Source organism: Prorops nasuta, unplaced genomic scaffold (genome assembly GCF_024137725.1).
Source record: "Prorops nasuta isolate Cenicafe-Biocafe unplaced genomic scaffold, Cenicafe_Pnas_1.2 PNAS00005, whole genome shotgun sequence".
Classification (NCBI taxonomy): domain Eukaryota; kingdom Metazoa; phylum Arthropoda; class Insecta; order Hymenoptera; family Bethylidae; genus Prorops; species Prorops nasuta.
This window is the reverse complement of record NW_027116802.1, coordinates 6,254,031-6,275,935: the sequence shown is the minus strand read 5'-3', so window position 1 is coordinate 6,275,935 and position 21,905 is coordinate 6,254,031. Positions and strand designations below refer to the sequence as shown.

General features: G+C 41.7%; 1 protein-coding gene across 2 annotated transcripts in view; it reads left to right on the top strand.

Moving 5' to 3' along the window:
• The window catches only part of LOC136773883 (neuroligin-1-like), an 89,966-nt gene that overhangs the window by 18,578 nt on the left and 49,483 nt on the right, over positions 1-21,905 (top strand). The window contains exons 3-7 of one of the 2 annotated variants that reach the window (XM_066727822.1): positions 2,219-2,407; positions 4,064-4,320; positions 5,835-5,981; positions 7,490-7,953; positions 9,650-12,867. In XM_066727822.1, the coding sequence (XP_066583919.1) occupies positions 2,219-2,407; positions 4,064-4,320; positions 5,835-5,981; positions 7,490-7,953; positions 9,650-10,736 (2,144 nt within the window). In that variant the 3' untranslated portion in view covers positions 10,737-12,867. Of the gene's footprint in view, positions 1-2,218; positions 2,408-4,063; positions 4,321-5,834; positions 5,982-7,489; positions 7,954-9,649; positions 12,868-21,905 lie in introns of those variants that run through there. The other variant, XM_066727821.1, reaches the window with a different exon arrangement.

Genomic DNA, 21,905 nt, shown 5'->3' with positions numbered 1-21,905 from the left:
CCGAAAAATTGGATGAAATTTGCATAGATTCGCTAACGATGAGGCAAAAAGAAGCATTTCAAACATTTTCAGAGCTTTCTCCGATGTGCGTTTGCCACGTAAAATCCTCTCGGTGTTATCGATGCATTCTTAAACGCGATAAAAGTTTAAAATATCCAGACAAATTTTAACCGTTAAATCGATAACTCCATATTGCCGGGAACGTGAAATTTGTATAATGTGCTTATAAGAATTAATTTCAACGCCGAGCAATAATTACGTCAGGCTCATTTAATCAATTATGGAGGAGTTACTGCTAATGTAGCTGTTAATTTTTTTATATAAATCAACCGAGAGCGAAAAATGAAATAATATTCCATTGAGGTATATCTCGTGTTGAAGAACGAAATAAACGCAGAGAAGTCGTGTAAAGCGAGGTAAAAAGTTGCGTCAATATTTGTCGGAAAGGAAGCATAAGGGTGGGGAGAAGGGGGGGGGGGGGGGTGGGGGTGTACAAATAAAGTGAGAAGAGATGATCGGAGAGAAGTTTTGAAACAGGAAATAGTTAAAGCTTTGCGCGGGGATAATATATTGAGAGAGTAGGGGGGTGAGCACAATGGTGAAGATTTGTTAATATTTGAGGAGAAAAATTGTAACGTAGAGGTAGGACCATGGCAAGGGGAGGGGGGGTGTTTGAAAATTTGAAAAGTAGGATATCGGGATGAAAATTCGAGTGTACGAGAGTGACCAAGTATATCGGTGTACCGGTGGCACGTTCTTGGATATCCACGAGGCGTTTGGCTGCTCACAGTTGCTCCCTTTGTTATAATGGAAATGTCTCGTTTGCTTTTTGTTCACCCACCAACGCAAAACAATACCCTCCGCGTTATCCAATATTGCACGCTCCAACAATTCCGCGGTCTCTCTTCACGCTTTTTTTTTCTTTCCACGGCTTATCATTCGATGAGCTCGCATAATTTTCAACGCCTCTTGCATAAACCAAGTTTCTACTCGAGATACGCGCCTCCAGCCACCTCCTATCACCGACTTCCTTCCTCATTCAACCCTCCGATTCAATCTGTGTTTATACCTACCGCGTCATTTTCAAAGTCCCAAATTTTCCCTGCTTGATAAAGCATTGTGTTCCCAACGCGCGATTCTCTGCACCACTACAACTTCATTTCTGGCAAATTTTCTCAGTCGACTATATATATAGTAACATGTAATACTATTTTTCCGCGTCTTTCGAAGTACAGACGCACTTGGTGCTTCGAAAAATATATGCCAATTATCTCAGCTTTCGTGTTTGCTAGGTAAGACAAGACTCGACGTTTTAAGGCTTCGTGACTGCGAAGTACGGAAATCTGATCTTTTCTCGTTCATTACTGTGCTTGAGAAAATATATCATAAATGATTGTTATAATTATTTTTATCGCATTACGTAGTCCTTGGGAACTTTATGTTTCATTTCACTGTCATTTTTATGTCCCTGGAATCTTGCTGCAATTTCGCAGACTTAATATTTTGATTCGTCTGTGCTGCGTAGAAGATATAGAATTTTAATAGAGCGACCTATTTTGTCATCAACAAGAATTAAGAAGAATGCTTCAGAGTTATCGATCTAGCAAGTTTGAAGCACCCTCGAGGCGTGATAATCGCGTTGTGATAAATTTGTTTGATGAGATCCAGGCATTTGCAGCGCACAGGCTTCGCGTAATGGAAGCATGGAAAAGTCACTATAGTCTCTAACTTAATTAAATACGTTGTACGCTTTTGATTGAAGTGTGAACGTTCCACTTCCCACTTTCACGAAGAAAAGTCGAGTTCTGTGTAAACGTTATGGGGAAAAAATCGATAATTTTGCGAGTGAGTTAGCTCTGAAGATTCTCCAGTTGAAAAATAGTCGTTCATTATTAAGGTTGAATATGAGCTTTGTCGTTAAAGGTCATAAAGGGCCCTGCTGAATTATATCCATTTCATAACATATTATCTGGGTCACTGGTGTCCCATTAGGAACTTAAGGGATTAACCCTCGAGCAAGCAATGTACTCCCAGTATAAATTATAATATAGTATGAACTCAACGAAAAGCACCCTGTAAGGCTGAATAGCTGCGAAATTCCTGAATAATGCTCAAATTATTAATATGCTCCGTACAAATAAAGTTATTCCTCTCAAAACATTGGCTCAAAAATCACCGAATTTCTGTTTAACAAAATTTCTCTCGACTGTTCGTACAGGTTTTCTGAAGACCGGCACGAAGACAAGTGCGCAAGGAAATTACGGCTTGATGGATTTAGTCGCGGGTCTGCACTGGCTGAAGGAGAATCTTGAAGCTTTTGGCGGTGATCCCGAGCGCCTGGCCCTTCTGGGCCACGGAACAGGCGCGGCACTTGCCAATTTTTTAGCCGTTTCACCCATGGCAAAAGGTAAATTTCTCCCCCTTGTACAATAAGTTACGAAAAATAGAACGTTGAATCGATCCAATTAAGTATATAAAATACCAGAACACCTATATATTTATAATTAATATAATTTTACGGACATTTCGCAAATTTACCGTAGAGAAGAAAAAAGGGTGGAAAAAGCTGAGCGTAGAATTTGGAGAAAAGGCAGAAAATTGAAGGAGAAGGGAGAGGAAAAGTTTGGTGAGATAATAATACTTGCTTCGGGGAAGTTTTCTTTAAAGAATATTGAAGTGAACAGTAGCGGTATTCTTGGGGGTAATAGTCGGGAAAAAAGCAATGTAATGCAAAAAAAGAAAGAGGTGAGTGTAGAAAGGACAGAGAAAGAGTGGGTGGGTGGGGTAGTGGGGGGAACGAGAGGGTCGATGGGGAAGGCTGAAGCAATTCGATTGCGGAGTAGAGGAGGAGGAGGAGGAGCAGCGCGAGAGAAAGATGGCTCGTCGTCATCACCGTGCCGGCTGGCCACTAGAGGTTTTAACAAGCTTTCTCTAGCATGGGAGCGCCTGGCCTCGTAGAGCGAGTAGGAAAAGCAGGAGAGGGATATAAATAGTTAAAGTGAAAGAAAGTAAGAGACTGGATGAGAAGAACGAGAGGTCCTGGCGAGGTTACGCGAAAAAGGTGCCTGGATACCAAGAGATATCTCCTCTATCCCCACCATGTTTTCTAGATTGCATCACCATTCCACTAACAAACCCAATTCTCCTTTTCCTCCTCTAGTTTACCCTTATAACCCTTCCTCCTCCACGACCCTCGCAATTTTCAACTTTTAATTTTCGTTATGGACCTTTAAACGTTATGGCATATAAGGCTGAGATATGCTCAACTTAACTATATGAATCGAATATGGTTTTTGTGTTAGAAGGAATTCCTTGCTACGAATATATATATATATATATGTATATATATGTGGTAGACATAGCGTTTCAAACTTTCATCTTAGAAGCTTTCTTGAAATATGTGGGTTAAAAGAGAGTGGCTAGGAGAAGATAGCCTTGGGTACATTTCTTTCGCCTGCTCAGACACCCACTTCATCCCTTCTCTCCAAGCTATTAGCACTACCCTCTGCGCACTATAAAATATTATTACGACTTTTACATTATAATTACTCGGGCATTAACGCGCTCAGCCAAAATTGGTATTTTAACACGGTAAATAACGGCTAAAAACAATTATCTACTGTGGCAGCTTGCTGCAAACGAGAAATAAAGAGCATTTGTTGAAAGCTTCAACGAGTATTTTAATTTTAATTAAAATAAGCTAGTTCGGCCTGTTCAATTTTCATTGATGGCTTTTTTTCCGTTCTGCTCTTTACTGTTCTGAGCGAGGATTAATGTAATTATATTTATATACGTGGTAAATAAATTCACCGGAACGCATAAACGTCAAAAGGATAATTACAATAATTAAAACAAGCGCGTGCGATGGAAAATCCAATTCAACGAGAATTAGTGAAATAACCGCAGCATTTAGTGCAGTAACGGAGCGCGTGAGTGCTGAACAATTTTCTATCACGCTTGTTTGGGGCGTAGAGAGTGTGGGGGGAGAAGAGAGCGAGAGGGTGTCACTGTTTCAGAAAAGGAAATGAAGAAATGTTGAATAGTTTGACACGATCGATTTCAGAATTGGTCGAGAGGGTAATACTGCTCGGTGGATCTGCTCTTTCACCATGGGCCATTCAACGCGAACCTTTGACAGTGAAACGTCGAGTTGCCGATCAAACCGGATGCCCTGGTGACGTAGAAGCCGACGATATAGCACCCTGTCTACGTTTACGAAACCTCCACGATCTCCTGAAAGTCCAACTGGATCCACCCAGATTCACCTCTGGATTTGCCCCTTTCGTCGATGGAACAGTTCTGCCTCTACCAACTAATCAGGTAATTATATTCATCCGATACTCGTTATATTTTTCCATCAATTTTATTCCAGCTGATATAAAAGAGTATCCAGCTACCAATGTACATGTATATATATATATATATATATATATATGGATACAGACTCCCTCACTAACCATTTATTTTCTTCCTATCACTATTTTCCAAGACTTGGAGTAGCGACCTATTCACGTTCGATATTGGAAAAGCTGTTAACTCACTACAACCGTGAAACTTTGTCAAACAAGAACTAAAGCAATATAACTCTCGGTTAACGAGTGCATAACTTCTCTTTAACTAATGACTTTCCACTCTCGATCACTGCTTAACCCCATTTTCAGGCGAATTATATTTTTACATGAACGCTATTTAGTAAAAATCTCCACTTTTCCCAATTTTATATTCTATATCATACGCTTCTCTTTCGCTCGCCAACGATTTAATTCTTTAATCGATTCACCGGCATTCGCAGCAGTGATTGTCAGATTAATAACACGGTAAATAACGAATCGACTCGACGGATATGAAAATAATGGGACTCGTAAAGCTACGAAAATAATGAATCTACACTTTGCTCAGATTTTACGAGCAAAACTCTTTTACGGTCATTTTTAATTACGATAACAGAGAAGCATAAAGTTTTAAAACGCAGAATATCTTGAGAGCTTTAACACCGGGAATTAAGCGGGCCGGCTCTCAAAGTTAGGAGCCTATTGCAAGGATTGAGAGCAATGGTAGTAGAAAATTATATTCCATATACGAATGAAAAATAAAGCATTGCTCAATCCTTGTAGCCATTGGTTGACCGGTACCAGCATAGCCGTAAATTTTATTGGTTAGTAAAAAACTTAAAGTATGTTAGGAAAGTTAAAGTAAGTTTGGCGAAAGAATAACCCCTTTTCGCGTAACTTTTGGAACATTTCAGCTGAACAGATCTTACTGCGATATTTATTAAAATTTTCTGAAAGCATGCGTCCAAGCATAAAAGGTCGGTCCTGATTTTCTACAGTATTTGATATTTCCATTTTGAAAATATTGATAAAATGAATTGACATTGTCCCTTTGCTTCACTTCGACTTAATTCAACGAATTGAGAATCGAGCCAGGCAAAAATAACATTTTTACAGTCAGAGATCCGAAGCTACCGTGCAATGGTACACAGGGAGATAGTAAATTTCAGCATTTGCTCTCTTTCGCGTTTCATGGGTCTTCGAAGTAAGGAATATAAACACTGATTCTGCAAAAATATGTGTGACGTAGAAAATATACGGTATGAATTACCCACTGATAAAATAATGTGTATCTCCTATCATGCATGAATCACTAGAATCTCGTTGAATCCAATGGTTGAACGCTGGTAGTCTAATGGCAAATGTAAAAGCAAGGTAAAATAAGTCTCTTTTGGAGGAAAAATAACGAAAAATTTATTTTACTAATTATTCGTCTTTTTTTTTTTTTTTAACAATTTCTCATGATTGATTTTACTCAGAAATTGGATTTTACCGGTGTTACAGAATTTTCAACCTACTGCTTCCTCCGCTGGAATTCTTTCCGTCGTTCCTGGATCTGGTGCGGAATTCGCTAATTTCGGTGAACGTGATATATTGCTCGGGCTAACGTCGGAAGAGGCTTGGGTCAACCTTACAGACGACGATCTTGAGGTACACTCGACCTTATATTTTATTTTTCTCTTTTTCGAATACAATTTGTACCAACAAAACGTCAAAGTCGAGCTTTATAAATCATTGCAGAGATTAGTTAAACAAGAGCAGTAATAATGCCAATTTCTATATATGTTAGAATTTAATAGATCACCGTATAAATAGCTATCTTTGGTCGAGAAAACCGAGAATTCCAATTCAAGTGGAACCATTAAATCCAGAATGTAATAAAATGGAAGAATTTATTAAATAGGAGAAGGGTGCTTATGAAATAAATGGGGTAGTTTAATGTACGAAGTGTGCTTCGTACAAGAAACAAACGAGTTCGCCTCGAGGGTGTCCATCGAAGATGTGCAATATGGTATATTAAAGGAGAAAGTAGATAATGGCAAGGAAATGGTCAGTTGGAAGCAGAATGCAGGGCAAGCGAGAGGACGAAAGTCGATAATTGGCTTTGGTCCGATAAATTGTCAGCGATTATAGTTGGCCAACCACAAAGTACGTAGGTGATTCGCGTCAGTTATTATTTCAACTAACGCATTGCACACCCCTCCATGCTGAAATTCCACAATTTTATCGAACCTGTCACACGCTGTTTTCCAATCCGCGCAGGTTGTCCCTAAAATCCTCGGTCTGAAATCACGCGATTTCTCTACTGTCACTTTGCTCCCTGGAAACTGCAATTTCTTGAATTAGACTGATTCCCAATATCGTATAATCCGGAAATATAAAAACCGCTCGTAAAGGCAAATGTTACTGCATCTCTAAGTCGATCGGCTCTCAATATTGAAAGTAAGGCTGGCAATTCCTCCAAATGCTCGTAACTTAAGCGCCAATGCATACGTTCGCGTACTTGTCTAATTTGCAAAGCACTTTTCACCTACTTCATATTGAAATCACTCTTGCCACTTTTATCCACTCGCAAAAGATCATCCAAGGAATTTGACAGGCAGTCTTTTTGTACTCCAAATAAACGGAGTAAGCTTGTGCGGTAGAAGGAACACGAAGGAGGTAAATAGCTGTGTTTGCGTTACATCGAGTTTCAGGGAGATCAAACGCGAATTTCGTACGAGAATCATAGAAGTGCAGATATACTGTTTGTCGATATATCCCGGTAGTCGTCAAAGCGAAAGTAACCCATGGAAAATCTCTGGTAACAGTGAAAAAACTCCACAATAAACTCGTTATTCTCAGTTGAATAAGCCTAATTTGATTGGAGAGGAAAGATCGGATATTAAATAAGGGAAGGTTCTCGTTCGAGGGTGAGGATGGGATTTCGATACAGAACCGGAAGTGGAAAAAGGGGGTTGGTTAGGGGACGCGGGGTAGGGTGTGGGGGAAGCGATAGAAGCGTACGTGTAGTCGTTCAAAGTGATATTAAATTAGAAAGTTAGGAGGAAGCTTGAGTGTGGCAAAGAGGAAGAAGATCGGTAAAGGAGGGGGTGGGGGTTGCCAGGAGGTTTCCGGTGAACTGTTAAAAGCGGACACTGCGTGGTTTTTGGTTTTAGAACGGGCTGAACGAGACCAGGAGGGACCGGATTCTCCGCACGTACGTGAGGAACACCTACAGGTACCACCTGCACGAGATCTATTCGACATTGCGGAACGAGTACACCGATTGGGAGAGGGGCGAGCAGAGTCCATCGGCGATTTGCGAAGGGTTACTATCGCTCCTCGGGGATGGACAGGTGGCGGCACCAATGCTGAGGCTGGCCCTACTCCACTCGTCTTCCGGTGGTCGAGGCTACTTTCTCCACTTTCAGCCTGGTGACAGACCCAGTCAACGTGGCGAGGAACTACCCTATCTCCTTGGTATTCCTCTTCTCCGCACAGATCCTACTATATCCTCCACTTACTCCACCACCTCTGTCTCATCCCCCCTCCACTCTTTATCCACGGCAAACTACTCATCGCCCGACGAGAATCTCTCCAGACTCCTCGTTCACTACCTCGCCAATTTCGTCAAACGAGGGTAAGCTCTTTTATCCCTTATTTTTTATTGTTCACCGGCACTCCCTCCCATTTTTTATATCAATCAAAGAGGCTCCTGGATCGCGAAAAGTTTCGCTCGACTAATTTACCAGCTGGTGATCATGACTCACCACGCACCGATGGTGACTCGAGGGAGGGAAAAAAGTGAAAGGGGACGGAGTATATATAGAGCGAAAGCAGGTATAGCGCGAGGGAAAGAGAGCGAGAGGGGCTGAGAATTTGACGTCTCAATTATAGCTGCGGTATTGGAGAGATAGAGGAGCGATGTTCCGCAGGGACCATCGATCACCGATAGTCGAGTCGTTTCTATATATATATATATATACCGATATGTCTGGGTATCTTCGCTGATTCGTGGAAAGACGTACCGCTCGGAAACTAGCCAACCAGGCCAAAACCAACCGGTCGAACAGTCGTTTGGTTAAATCGACCCACTGACCTATGTTAGTCGACCAGTATCTCGTTTCCTTCTCATTCTGACGATTCGATCTCCTCCTGGTCTGCTCCCTCGGCATCTATGATTTCATCCTCCTCGGTTTCTCACACCATCAATTGCCCCTCCCTTCCCTTACCCTCTACTTCCTGCAAACTCGACAACTTGGCACTTCAAATTACCTTACGTAGACAGACCTCGATATCCCAGATCAAAGTTACGGCCGCGACTAGAGTCGTGTCGGGCTCCCAATTTTCGGCAAGCAATCCACCAATTTACCAAAGCTCCCGCCTGCTCGACCACAATTCCTAGCTTTGTCGAAGCTTCGTGGCGTTGCATCGATTTCTCTTCGGTGTTATTGTCAAGCACCATCTAGATTGCTCGTTAAATTAGGTCCCGCGAGTCACTCGATACACTTGCAAACCATCCAATTTCTCTTTAACCAACCAACGTCTTTCTACAAAGTTTCCATCAACTGATTGGACGACTTAGCCGCTTACGTCTCCGCAAGATTCCATTGTTGATCCAAATGCTCCAATAATCTGTAATTTATAAGCGTTTTAGCTCTATACTAAGCTGTACATTTTCATCGAGTAGAATTTTTGTTGAAAACTCTTGCGGTTAGTTAAATGATTTAGCTGTAAATGAATTTAGCGCGTGGGTATAGGAGGAGGGGGGGGGGGCTATACATAATTATCGAACGGCTAACTAAGTGATGGTACTCGGGGGAGGGCGCTGGTTTCAGGTTTCTGTAAATTTATGGAGTAGCAGTGGCTGTCTCTTCTCCGCACTTAAATTAGATCTTCGATGCAAAGTGCCATTTTGCGAGAAGGCATCGGGGTCCATTGTTTCGAGCAGCAGTGCACCAGATAATTTACCACGATCCACGCTGCGACGTCGAGTCTCCTGAAGTATCCCGCTCAGATCAGATTTCCTGTAATGAAAGCGATCGTAGATCTTAGCGATACTTACTAGTCCTCTCGAGCATCGTGATCTATCTATTTTCCACTGACGACGACGACGACGACGACGACGACGAAGACGACGGTGTCTTTATTATAGGGAGGAATCAGATTGCCCCGAAAGAACCGGAAGACAGGACAGCGTGAATTTAATTAATATTTCGCGAAAATTCATCGCTGAAACCTTTGCTATCTTCATTTTTCCACCCTGAAAGATTATCACGATTATTTATTATGATAGAGGAAGCGTTGAAAATGGAGATTCTATTTCCTGCTTTCAGAGATCCAAATGGTCAAAGCCCACTAACGGCAGCTGCGGATGGAGGATCGTTGACGAGTCCACCGTTCTGGGACTCGTACGACTCGATAAACCAGCTATATCTGGAGGCGGGTCGTAGCACGGAGATGCGTTCTCATTACCGAGGTCACAAGATGTCTCTGTGGTTGAATTTGCTGCCGCAATTGCATCGTCCAGGATACGAGATCAGCATGCGTCATCATCATCTGTCGGAGAGCCCGAGTCTCTACGAGGGAGCAGTTCGTCCCCAGACGATGGCATTGCCATTACCAGCTCCACCACTCCCGATGCCATCCCCAACGGAGCCCTCTTCGGTCTCGCATAGTCCCTCTACCACCACGGAATGCGGACCCAACGCTTCCGTAACCACCATGATGCCCACCACAGCCAGACCCTTGCAGCAGCACACCAACTTGGGACCAGGACCCAACAACCTCCTGAGGAAACTGGCCTCCAGTCATTATCAGAGCTACACCACTGCTCTGACCGTAACCATCGCCGTAGGAATCTTTCTGCTCCTGCTGAACATCCTCATCTTCGCCGGGATCTATCACCAGCGCGACAGGAGCACGAGTTCCACGAACCTGTCGTCGGCCTTTGGCGACAAGAAGAAGGAGGAACTTCTGGAGGCTGGATGTTCCGGAATGGAGGTGACTGGGAAGCAGAGATTGTCCTCCGGGAATCTGATGGACTCGCCACCATCCAGTCCACCTCCGCACAAAGCAAAACTCGTTCAGGAGCTGGAGATGCAGCTGCAGGACTTTCAATGCTCGCCACCCCCCGGGGGCGGTAAACGTATCCTGGAGCCACCGTCTTACAACAAGAGTCCTTGCATCCAGAGGACGAGGACGCCTTCGCCTTGCATCGACGCCACCACTGCCAGGATGGACGAGGGCTTGGAACACATTAATCTCGACAGCGACGAGGACCACGAGGACGTCCCGGAACCGCCTCCACCCCCAAAAGCTCCCGCCCCCAACATCGGACTCTCCTGCCCCGGAATCCTCAGGCAGCCAGGAACGCCGGGCAGCGCCAAGAAACGCGTTCAAATCCAGGAAATTTCCGTCTGACCCAAGAAACTATCTCAAACTTGCCCCCATCGTGCTTCTTAATCGTACGTGCTTATGTGAGTGGATTGTGTGTGCGTGCGTGTGTTTCGTATGCTAAAAATATCAGTGATGGAACTTTTGGAATTTACTTTCATTCGGTCTTTTTCGTCGATGGTTAACGAGAGAGACTGGTGCACTCGTTAGGGTGTCTGATAGGATTCATACCTGAGAAAAAAAAACGTGAAATAGAACAATCGGGATTGATGCAATCTCAGGAATACAAAGATGAGAAAAGGAGAAAAATGGAGGAAAAGGCAGACCGCAATTGGTTAGTCCGGCCTAGTTTCGGATTTGTCGCAGCACTAAGTGGAATTATTCGAGGAATTGCAATGGACGAGGGGCTCGGTACGGTGATAGATGTTACTTGAGTTATGCGCGTGAATAAATTATTAATATATATATACGTAAAGTGAGAAGAAAGAAGCCGACTAGTCAGCTAGAGAGGGAGCGATCGAGACGATAATTTTTTCGTTTTGATAATATTCGCGTGTGTTCGTAGCTTCCTATATATGTTAATCTGAAAAATATTTGCCGATTGCGTGATGGAGACGGAGACCACGTGTTTCTTTAATCCGTGAAAGCATGACTGATGATTCAAAGGTGGGCAAATGTGTGCTAGAGTGTGTTTATTTAACGGAAACGACTCGGCGAAGGGAAAGATGAGATTGTGGCTATAAAGAGTAAAGTACCTAAGGAAGAATAATAATGTTAGAAAATTTTGCAATCAACTGGATTATAAATTTTATGCGCTATTGAGCTTACGGTGCTTGTGAGAAAGTGAAGAGCGTCCGGGTCCATCCTAATATGCTAGGTACTATATTTTTCTTCCAAGGGGGTGCTTATTAAAATCATTCGAGCTCTCGCAGATATCTTCCTTTCAATTACTCAAAGAACTATATAAAAACGAGTCATCGTAACGAGACAGAAATTATTTTGTGCCTTAGATTTTTGATTCTCGTCATCTTATAGACATTTCTCTCACAGAGAAATTTCATCGTTCCTTTATTACATAGACACATTTAAATCTCGGCTAATAATGATTTATTCCCAATCGCACCGTATATATTGATCATTCTCCGAAATCCCTTCAGAAACTATCTCGATTCGAGTATACTACTGTACTGTTAATCTAGATTAGTCGACTACGATTAAACAAAGTTAAACGTGATATAATATATAATTATAAATAATAGTACGAGAACAGAACGCACAAAGAAACTTCGAGTTTGGCAACCGAATCTATCCTCTCGCTTACTATAACAATAATGTCAAAATCGTGAAATTTAAATAAAACGAGAATCGTCGTTTCTTACCACAAGAATATGCCTGTGAAAATTCCGTGTAAGGATCAACTGCCTCTTTGAAGCCGAGAGTATAATATGAAAAATGGAGTAGTTTAATAAATGATCGTAAGCACCCCTTTTAAAGGAGAGTCAGGGAGAGAAAGAGAGCGCGTTTGAGAGTCTGTATGATAAAGTGTGTGAGAGTGAGAGAGAGAGAGAGAGAGAGGGAGAAAGTGTGAAACCCGTGCGAGGGGCCATTCATAAGTCGTAGACTAATTCATTATTAATCCTAGTCGCGGCTACCCGATATCGTGTTAATGTCGGGCACGTGCCGAGAGGTTATTTATCACCTAAACGGGACTGTCCAGGGATACTGATCCACTAAATATTGTAAAAGTTGACTAAGAAACTTGACAATGCTCGCTTAGTCAAGCTAAAGGTAGCAGTTGAATTTTTCTTCCACCGACAAAACGAGAGAAGCGAATTCCTTAAGTTCCCTGATTCGCTTTTGAAAGTTCAAATTATTCGAGAGAAACGCTTTCGACGTTGGTCTCGTCGAGATTAATCTAACCTAACGTAAAGAAAAACGGATGCAGCTTGGCGAACTTTTGTCGCTTAATTTGAACTTTACGTTGGTCGTGCTAACTTGTACGAAGATAGACCGTTGGGGATCATCCCGTGTTTTCCCAATATCCTTAACGTTGTACACACCTAGATTTAATGAAAGGGAAATGGCCACAGGCTTACATCTATCGATGTTTCGAATGTTGGAATTTGTTTAAATAAATACATAAACATTTAAAGCTTAACATTTCTCGTTTATGATCTTTCTCCGACTCCTGCACCCATTTAAGAAAATAAAAATCTCGAGCAGACCCACTAACATAAGGACACAACTGTTCTATTTTTATTTTACTTGCTGCAATTTGAAGAAAGAAGAGTAATTTCGAGTAAGTAGAATAATGCTTTGGCATTGAGGGTTCCTCTCCCACGTGCATAACAGGACAACAATGTGCCACTTCTATTCTCTTCCCGATAGACGTAAGAGTGTCTTATAGAAGGTTTGGGTATACATATAAGACGGCTGAGGGATTTAGCGATGTAAACTATCTAGCTGGATAAAGCATAGCACGAATGAGGGAAGTCGGCTTGGGAGCAAGGCCACTATCGTTTCAATAGGAGCCAACCGAAACGAAAAGATATGCCGCGATAAGGAGACAACTGAGAAAGTGGTGCAGCCCGCCGAGGGATACTATTCAAACGTACCACCGTTTCCTATTCCCTTGCACAAAAGAGCACCAGCTTTCCGCCCTACTCCCTCTTTCCCACCCCACCACCGTACCGTTGGCCCCCGGACGACGGACACCAGCGTTCTTTACTTCAATGTAATGAAAATTCACGTCTCGACTCTCGACAAAAATTATTCTCTTTACCACCTTGGACCAAGTGCACGATACTCCCTTAAATATATATATATATATACACATATACATAACTATACTCTATATGCTTTCATTAATTTCAATGGACCATAAAAAAATGTGAATGCGACGTTAAACGCGTTCAGATAAGATAATTCGAGGCAGTTGTTGTTGATCACGCTCGTTTCTCCATAGAGCAGTTGCCCGAGGGAGAATTAATGAGGGAGAGAGAAGTTGAGTGACGTAGGGGAGATATGACAAACAGGAGTGGAGAGTTTTCGTGATTCATAAACAGCGGTCTATTAGCCTATTCCGAGTCATCTGCTCGTCCTTGTTCCCATTTTTGATGTGTTTGCCAGTGTTTTTTCTCTCTTTCTCTTTCCATCGCAGTAGCATAGCTCCAGCATTGACGGGTCATAGCTGTGTGTCCCATGTTCCTTGTCCCTGCGTTTCCTGTCAAGGGTGGACGAAGCTCGAGCTTCAATGGGACGCTTCCCGCCTCTCGAGGGTCGAGCCAACGAGATCTGCCAGGGGCTGAAGTATAATTAGTCATGCCATACATTCCGTGGCATGGACCGAGTACCACTAGTGTGTCTCTTCCTTCCTCCAAAGTCTCCACCCCACGCATGCTTCCACGTAAATGAACCCACTATACCGAAGACGCCGCCAAGGAACACCGACACAGAACCATCTTCTTTTTCTCTCTCTTATTATTCTTCTTATTTCTACCCAACCCCCCTCTCCCTCCTTTGCCTCTACCTCATCATCCTGAAGTGTACTCGCAGTCTACATTCCAATCTTGCCATCCGACACTTGATCCAATTTATATCCACAGTTTTACCATATCCTTCCATCTCTTTCGTGTTCCACTACCCCCTTCAAATGTTTTCCAACAAACATCTATAGAAACAAATCAAAAGTGACAGTTCTTTCTGGAATGTTGTATTTTTGTTTCAGGCCAGCAGCGTGTACAAGAAAACAGGACTAGCGAGGTCGTAAATCATACCTTGTGCTTCATAATTTAATTACATTCCGTTGTTTCCTACACGTTTCTGTCGTAGCAAATTGGATCATTTTTACGAGTTATTAGTTTTGACGCGGTGAGAAAAGTTATCCAGTGGCTAAAACACTACGAGTAATTTGCTTATGGCAAAGTCATATAATTTGCTTATCCCGAGCAGTGAGCAGGAATGCTTCGGAACTGCTGTCTGCGCGAGTGGTTGGTTAGAGGAATATAGCGATGTCATAAAATTTAGAGAAGTCGAGTATTTCGAGATACACTTAACAGCGTGTACACGCCAAGGTCGAGTACTCGCGGGCGCGAATGACGAATTCGTATAATTGCAGAAATTGCTCGATTCTTAGGATATTAATTTATATTCCGAGTTGTCGCGATTTTCCGTACTTTTAATAGCCAGGCGAGACTCTCGAGTATAGAAAAGGCGGGCAGGATCTCTCTAAGATTTGCACAGTGGCTGACGCGAGACAGCGGTTTAATGGTAAACTCCGATTCGGTTAAGATAGATCGTTCGCGCTCGAGTGGAGTAAGGAAATTTTGCAGCGAGTAGTCGAGCAACTCGATAAAAGCTGAGAATATAAGCCGCGGTGGGTCGTTAAAGCTAACAAAGTGGATTAGTTCGTTCCTGGTAGCTTTGCAGCTGCAAATCCTTTACTGCTTTATCTCTCTCTCTCTCTCTCTTTCTTACTCAATATATATATATATTTCTTTCCACTCGTTGTTAGCCCTGCAAGACTTTGCTATGGTCCGCTTTGTTGCCACTTTGCCAACAACTTTAAAGAAAACCGGCCCCTTTCTTGCTACAAACTTCAATGTCCCCACCAAAAATGCTTTTACCGCAATCCTTAAAAGCCGCGCTGACTTTCATTACGTTACTAGCCCCATGAAAAATGCAACAATGTCATTAAAGAACTGATGGCTCTCGGAACATTCGAAAAATATTCTCTTATGAAACATGAAAATACAAGTGTAGCGAGCACAAGTACAAAGTAGTTGAAGGAAACTTGTGCGAAAATGCACCGAGTGCCTTGAAACTTATCTCCCATCTTCATCCTCGCTTTATCTTCTTATATCGACGCAATGAATTCGAGTCCAAGTTGAAAACAAGCACGATTTCGAATAAACTGGACATATAAATTTAATTTGCAATAATGTTGGCATCATGGTAGCTCGATCTGCATTTATCTAGACAGTTTTGCAATTAATTCTTAAACAAATTCTCTCGAATGGCTGGAAGGATCTCTAAAGAACATTGCAAACAACCAGTTCCAGCTATTTAGCTACGGAAGTCAAATGAAAATGTTTAATTTCCGTGTCGCATTGGGTATTGTGTATTTGGTAAATAAATTAGAGAAACCGATAGTAACACGTGGCTATTGCAAGCAAATGCATGGTATCGACTCGTGTGTGTTTCAAGCTCGTTTTATCCTATCTGGCAAATCGATGGGAATTTCGTGGACATCTCGGCAAACCTTATCTTCCGTTCTCCAAGTCCGTTAAATATTGCCAATCGCTTTGGTAACGCTCTCCGATTACTTACGCTCGAGTAATCTATGGTGCTAGATGCAATCCCATCCGATAGATTAACTGGCCGGCTAACCTGTTTATTCGTGCCAGAAGAAAAATTGTTTGGTCACCAAAAGACACTGATGTCAGTAATGATATGAGATGCAATAAAGTAGGTATTTTCATTCTTTAATATAATACAATTAATAATTATCACAGCGATAAACGATGAGACTCGATGCCTTTGTTTTTCCCTGCTATAACACAGTTTATCTGTATTACGCCAGCATGCAGGTTACTTATATATAGATACAGGACGGAATCTGATCGTTGGTATAAGAGCAGTGAGAAAAACGTTCGTTCGATAAGAAGTTTATTTTTCGTTAAACCGCGTCCTTCCTGATAGATCTGAGAATTGAGTAAACGGATGAATATCGATAAATTATAAATTCCAGGAGAAATAAATAACGATGGTTATCGTCCGACCGGCGTAAAATGCAGATTAGGCATCGAAATTTATAAGCAGCGTGGAAAATTTTGCTCACGGCGAGGTAAAGTCTATTTCACGGTGGTTTATTGGCCGAGGTATACTTCTTTTTAGCATGGGGAGCTTAAATATGAATATTGGAAGAGGCTTTAAAACGGTATCAGCTGGCCAACTGATAGAGGTCTGAGGTGAGCCGGTGTACCACTCAACGAGGGTGAAAAAGAACCTGGAAAAGGGTGGTAAGAGAACAGTGGAACGGTAGGATTCCACGTACAGTGCGATTTCAACTAGTCGTGCAGCAATGGGATGGTGCTACGGGAATATTGCGATGGAAAATCCAACATTAGATATCGGGACTTCGATAAAATGGAAATACCTGAACGACGCTGCATACGAACTCAGAGCTAAAGGGAATCGCTCACGTATTATACAGTACTACGCATACATATGTAGAATATTCACGAGAAATTTATTTGTCCAATAAAATTCGATCTTTGTCGGTGGAGTAATTGTCTTTTGCCAAAACCATGCGCGCGCACAAACACACACACACACACACACCGAGAGCGACCTCTCCCTTCTTACTCTTATTTACATTTGTATTTATCTCTATGGTTCATGAAAATGCTACAGGTCGTGCATGGTGTGTACCTGACATCAATACTAAGAGAAGTTTGGAACATTATATGAGTGTACAGGGTCCATTAGTTGAACAGGAGGGGAAAATCTCACCCTCTTTTCCGAATCAATACAATTCTCGACCATCGCTCCGGGATAAAGCGTTACTCTCCCATAGGAGAAACGTTGTACAACCGAGTGAGCTAAATCAAATAAAACTTTATTTTATTGAGTGGTTGTAGTAAAAATTATTGTGAATGGAATAATTTCAGCATACGTGCTTGCATTATTGGAGAAAATGAATAATACAGTGCGGAGAAGAGGATATTGGCAGGAGAGCAGTTTGTAATTTGTCAGCCTAATATCTGGATAGAGGCAACGCTGTGCCATGTCATGCCACGCTACGCTACGCCACGCCACGCCACGGCATGGCATGGCATGGCATGGCATGCAGGAGGTGTAGGACGAAAGAGGGTAGATGAGATAACGCAAGGGAGGAATGGAAAGCTCCCCTAGTTTGAGATGATCCAGGTTTCCGATATATAGGTCTGTGGGTATTTGTGCTGCAGTAGATCGGTCCTCAACCCATTGTACTAGTCTCTCCCCCACCCTTTCACATTCCCCCGTTCAATCCCACAGCTTTCATCCCCTCATCATCCATTCTCTATCTTGCACGTCCTCTATCTGCAACGACGTAGCAGCCTACTTATCACTCGAGTTCTTTAAAGCGTGTTAAAAACTACTTGCTTTTTTTACAGCAATATTCGCACGTCGTGTAACTGTCATCCCCACCCCCCCCCCTCTTCCACCACTCTCTCTCTTTCTGTCACACCCTCTCCCAACACCCACTCCACTATTGGAATCGCAAAACTGCATGGGAAAATCAAGAAGTTTCAAGCTGGCCTCTAAATTTGACTCGCGATGATATATTACAACCCTTTATTACTTTCCATCGACAATGCGTTTACAATATGCAATTTTGCCTGACGTTTGCATTGATTAAAGCAACTCGAACGTTCACGATTTCTAAATTCATAGTAAATTGTTGAAAATGATACTACTAGGGTAGTTAATTTCTAAATAATTTCGATCACAGCTGAAATTAACATTTCGTGATTTTATTATAATTCGTCCTCGTGTACTTTCCGCTTAACGAGACGCATAGACCGGATGATCTGTATTCACGAAAGGTTTGCTGGAAGGTCACGTATGAGGCTAATCGTTTTTTGCTTCTATGTCATTCATTCGTTTATGCGAGTGCTTGAATTTCATTATCATAATCGTTATTTAACTTGCTGGAAATTTTGCAATAAAGAATCTTTTAAATTAATTTACGGACAAATGGCCGTGGGGTGAGAGAATCATACGATCAAACTTTTAACTATAATATTTGTTGGAGAGCATTAAATTGGCTATGAATTAATTTGAACAACGAGCATGCCGTAATGAATCGTGTAAAAGCTGAATTTTCACGCGAATGAAATGTATCTTTTTTATACATTTCAATGAATAAGGATTACGTGTTTGTACGAATGTGCAAATAAATATACAAATAACATCCGAATGACTTCAGTAAACAAAGAGTTATTTTAGTCGTACATTTTTCGTTGTTCATTAATAATTTTTGTTTATTCGCAAAGATTTATTGGCTTATTTAAAAAAAAAATCCTTTCTCATTTTTTCTCAAGCTTCGCAGAAACTGATAAATAAAATGCTGCTGTCGATGGGATAGCAAAGGCACGTTATAGGATTTTACGTCAAAAATACCTGTCTTCTCCATATACACTTTAAAACATTTACTTGGCTCTCGCTCACATTCCGCGAGAAAATACGTCCGACTGATATTATAACGAAATCAGGTATAAGCTCGTAACGTTTCCAGTGAAATGTTAATAAGGTGGATGGCCTAGCTAAAAATTCACAAACGCGATTAAATTATTTATTAAGTGGACACTCACTACTGTCAGGTAGAAAATTATTTACGCATAGCGCGAAGTAAACAAGGTGTAAAGTTTAACGCGAAATTGGAACATAAAATTATAAAGTTAGAGTGTAAATATATATTGATATTTAGATTTTCCGTGGGAAGCTCTGAAAATGTCGTTTAACGATATGCTTTTACGCGTATGACGAGAACATATATATATTATGCATGTTCGCGCCGCGGTTTCCGCCAATAAGCAAATAAACAGATAAATAACATATAGCTATATATACACATTTCGTTAACCAGTTGTACATACACGGTCAAGCAGCAGCTACGCACATGTACACATGCATATATGTATATGTATATACGTTGTCTCGCACAATCCTTTCTTCTTTCCATTTTGTTACATGCTTGACGGTATAATTTTCCGATTCGTCATCCCCCCATGGTCGATCCGGAAGGCCCGGTGGAAGGAAATCCGAGCACACGTGCGAAATGGCTGACGAATTTTTCTCTTCCACCAAGCCAGAGAATTCGAAGCCTAGAAGCCTAGCACTGGCATCGACCGTGCACACTGTCCTCTCGAGTATCGAATATCCGATATAAAGCCGCTGCTCACCCGTCAGCGACCAAGCATCCTGTTATAGTATTATTCCCAGTTCCTTTCCACTTTTTCTCTCTCTCTCTCTCTCTCTCTCCCTTTACCTTTGCCTTTTCTTGCCCCCTTCCTATATATGTATATACAATATATATATAGAAGAGCAATACGAGAGCTAGGCTAGCCCGTGCAAACAGCCACTGCAAACGTATTGGATATGTAAGATTCGCGAGCAGAATCGAGCCATTGACCCGCGTTGCTTTTCACCAATTTCCTCCAATAACCACTAAAATGCTCCGCGCGGAAAATCTTTCCTCTCCATTGCTATAGCCTATCTCTATTATCCTTAACTTTCTATTTTTCCGCCTAAAAATCCTCGAATAGCAGCACCTTATAAAAATAAAGAGGTTCTCTCGGTGCAATTGATTATCATATCTTGGGGGAAAATTGGAAAAGTTGAAAATTGGTTATCTAATAGGTTGTTACGTGGCCCGTACGTTTTGCATGTACGGGAAAAGCTGCTGCGTGTCGGAAAAGGCGGATGGAAGGAAGTTTTATGATTGGAGCGGAGGTAATGGTGGAATTGGAATATGGATATAGCTATATATATATATATATATATATATGGGAGAGAGATGGGGGATGTGGGTATGTATATACATATATATATACATATATAGGAGGGAAAGCGTTAAAGCACAGAGGAGGCAGAGTATCAGTGACATTCGCGCCAGTTGCGCGTTGCGATGATGGTATTTCCTCTTATGCTGCCTAGTTGCACCATTCATGATGTACGTTCCCCATCGCACTCTTTCACTTTTCTCTGCAGCTGCGTGCTCCCTCTCTTCCCCGACGCTTCTCTAATACTGCAGACTGCTTTCTCAGTTAGACAGAAGCCACGATAATGCGAGCTAATTGGCAATGGCGAAGGCAGGCAGCTACTCGGCGACAGAACTACCGCTCCACTACAAATTCTCTTGCGGCGAACTAATCTCTGACCATTGTACTGACCCAAATTAGTGCTTGTCAGCTACCAATCGTTCCGCCATTTTACTCCCCATCCCCTCCCTCCATCTCACTCACTCTCTTTACCAATCCCTCATCGAGCCACTCGAAGAACGTCACTATCCAATAATAGCATTTCAGATATTATTGCCATTTGAAATTCAAGAAATGAGCAGATGTCTGGTCGCGTAGGCTACCAAGCGTGGCCATTACCAATTCCACGAGCATTCAAGATCATCCTCGTTATTATCAATTGGATATACATCGTCAGTAATAATCGTTTGAGAGTAATTTACAATTATTGCTCGTTTATTATTATTCTCTGTGAATATAATGCAGTGGTCGATCGTCACGTGGCTATATAGAGTTGTTGCCAGAAGGATCTAATTAGCCAGGGAAATAAGTGATTTTGTGTTCTTTGAAAATGCGAGAAACCAAGATCATTTTCGAAATGGTGATAATGGAAGCTAATGGGCGTTAACGTACAAAAAAATCTCTTCGTGCATTTAACCCTTTGACTGTCGGGGAACGTAAATATATTGGCAGCTCATGTGACGTGTCACGTGGAAGTGACAATGTTAATCATACGTCGTCACATGATCGGCGAGTGTGCAATATTATCTTTCCAATTCGTTTACAATTATCACGTGCCTGTCTCCGCTTGACGGTTACTCGTGACTTGCTTCAGTCATTGTATTTGTTTCTCTCACTGGACAATTATTCACTCCGCTATACAAAAATTTCTCGCTCTTATCTATCGAGCATTAATCTAGATCATCGATATGATAAATATCGCTATTCTTTGTCAAAATCTCGTTAACCAATCTGCCTTATATCAAATTATACACTTGTCCCTCGATTTAAGAGAGCTATCCATTCCATGTGGATTTCTTTTACGAGAATGAAAATCGCTTAAATAGAGTCAATTCACTCCAAAGCGTATAGTGCAGTATATACTTCTATCCCTATTGTCTATGTGGGATAAAGGCAACATCGTTAAATGCTCGTAACTGGCTTGTGGTAAACAAACACTGTGAATTATTCCATTCTTGTATGTAAAGCTTATTCTTATATCCTGAACAAACCTTGATTACTCTCATTCGTAATCGATCGAAGGATCAGTGTAACTTTTCTCACTATATATATAGTCTCCATTTTTTCTTACACTTCAATCTACGAATTAAATACCAGCAGTTTTATTTAATCCGTAAATATTTGTCGGAAAATATCTTAATCAATGACTATATAGTTAATTTTATTAATC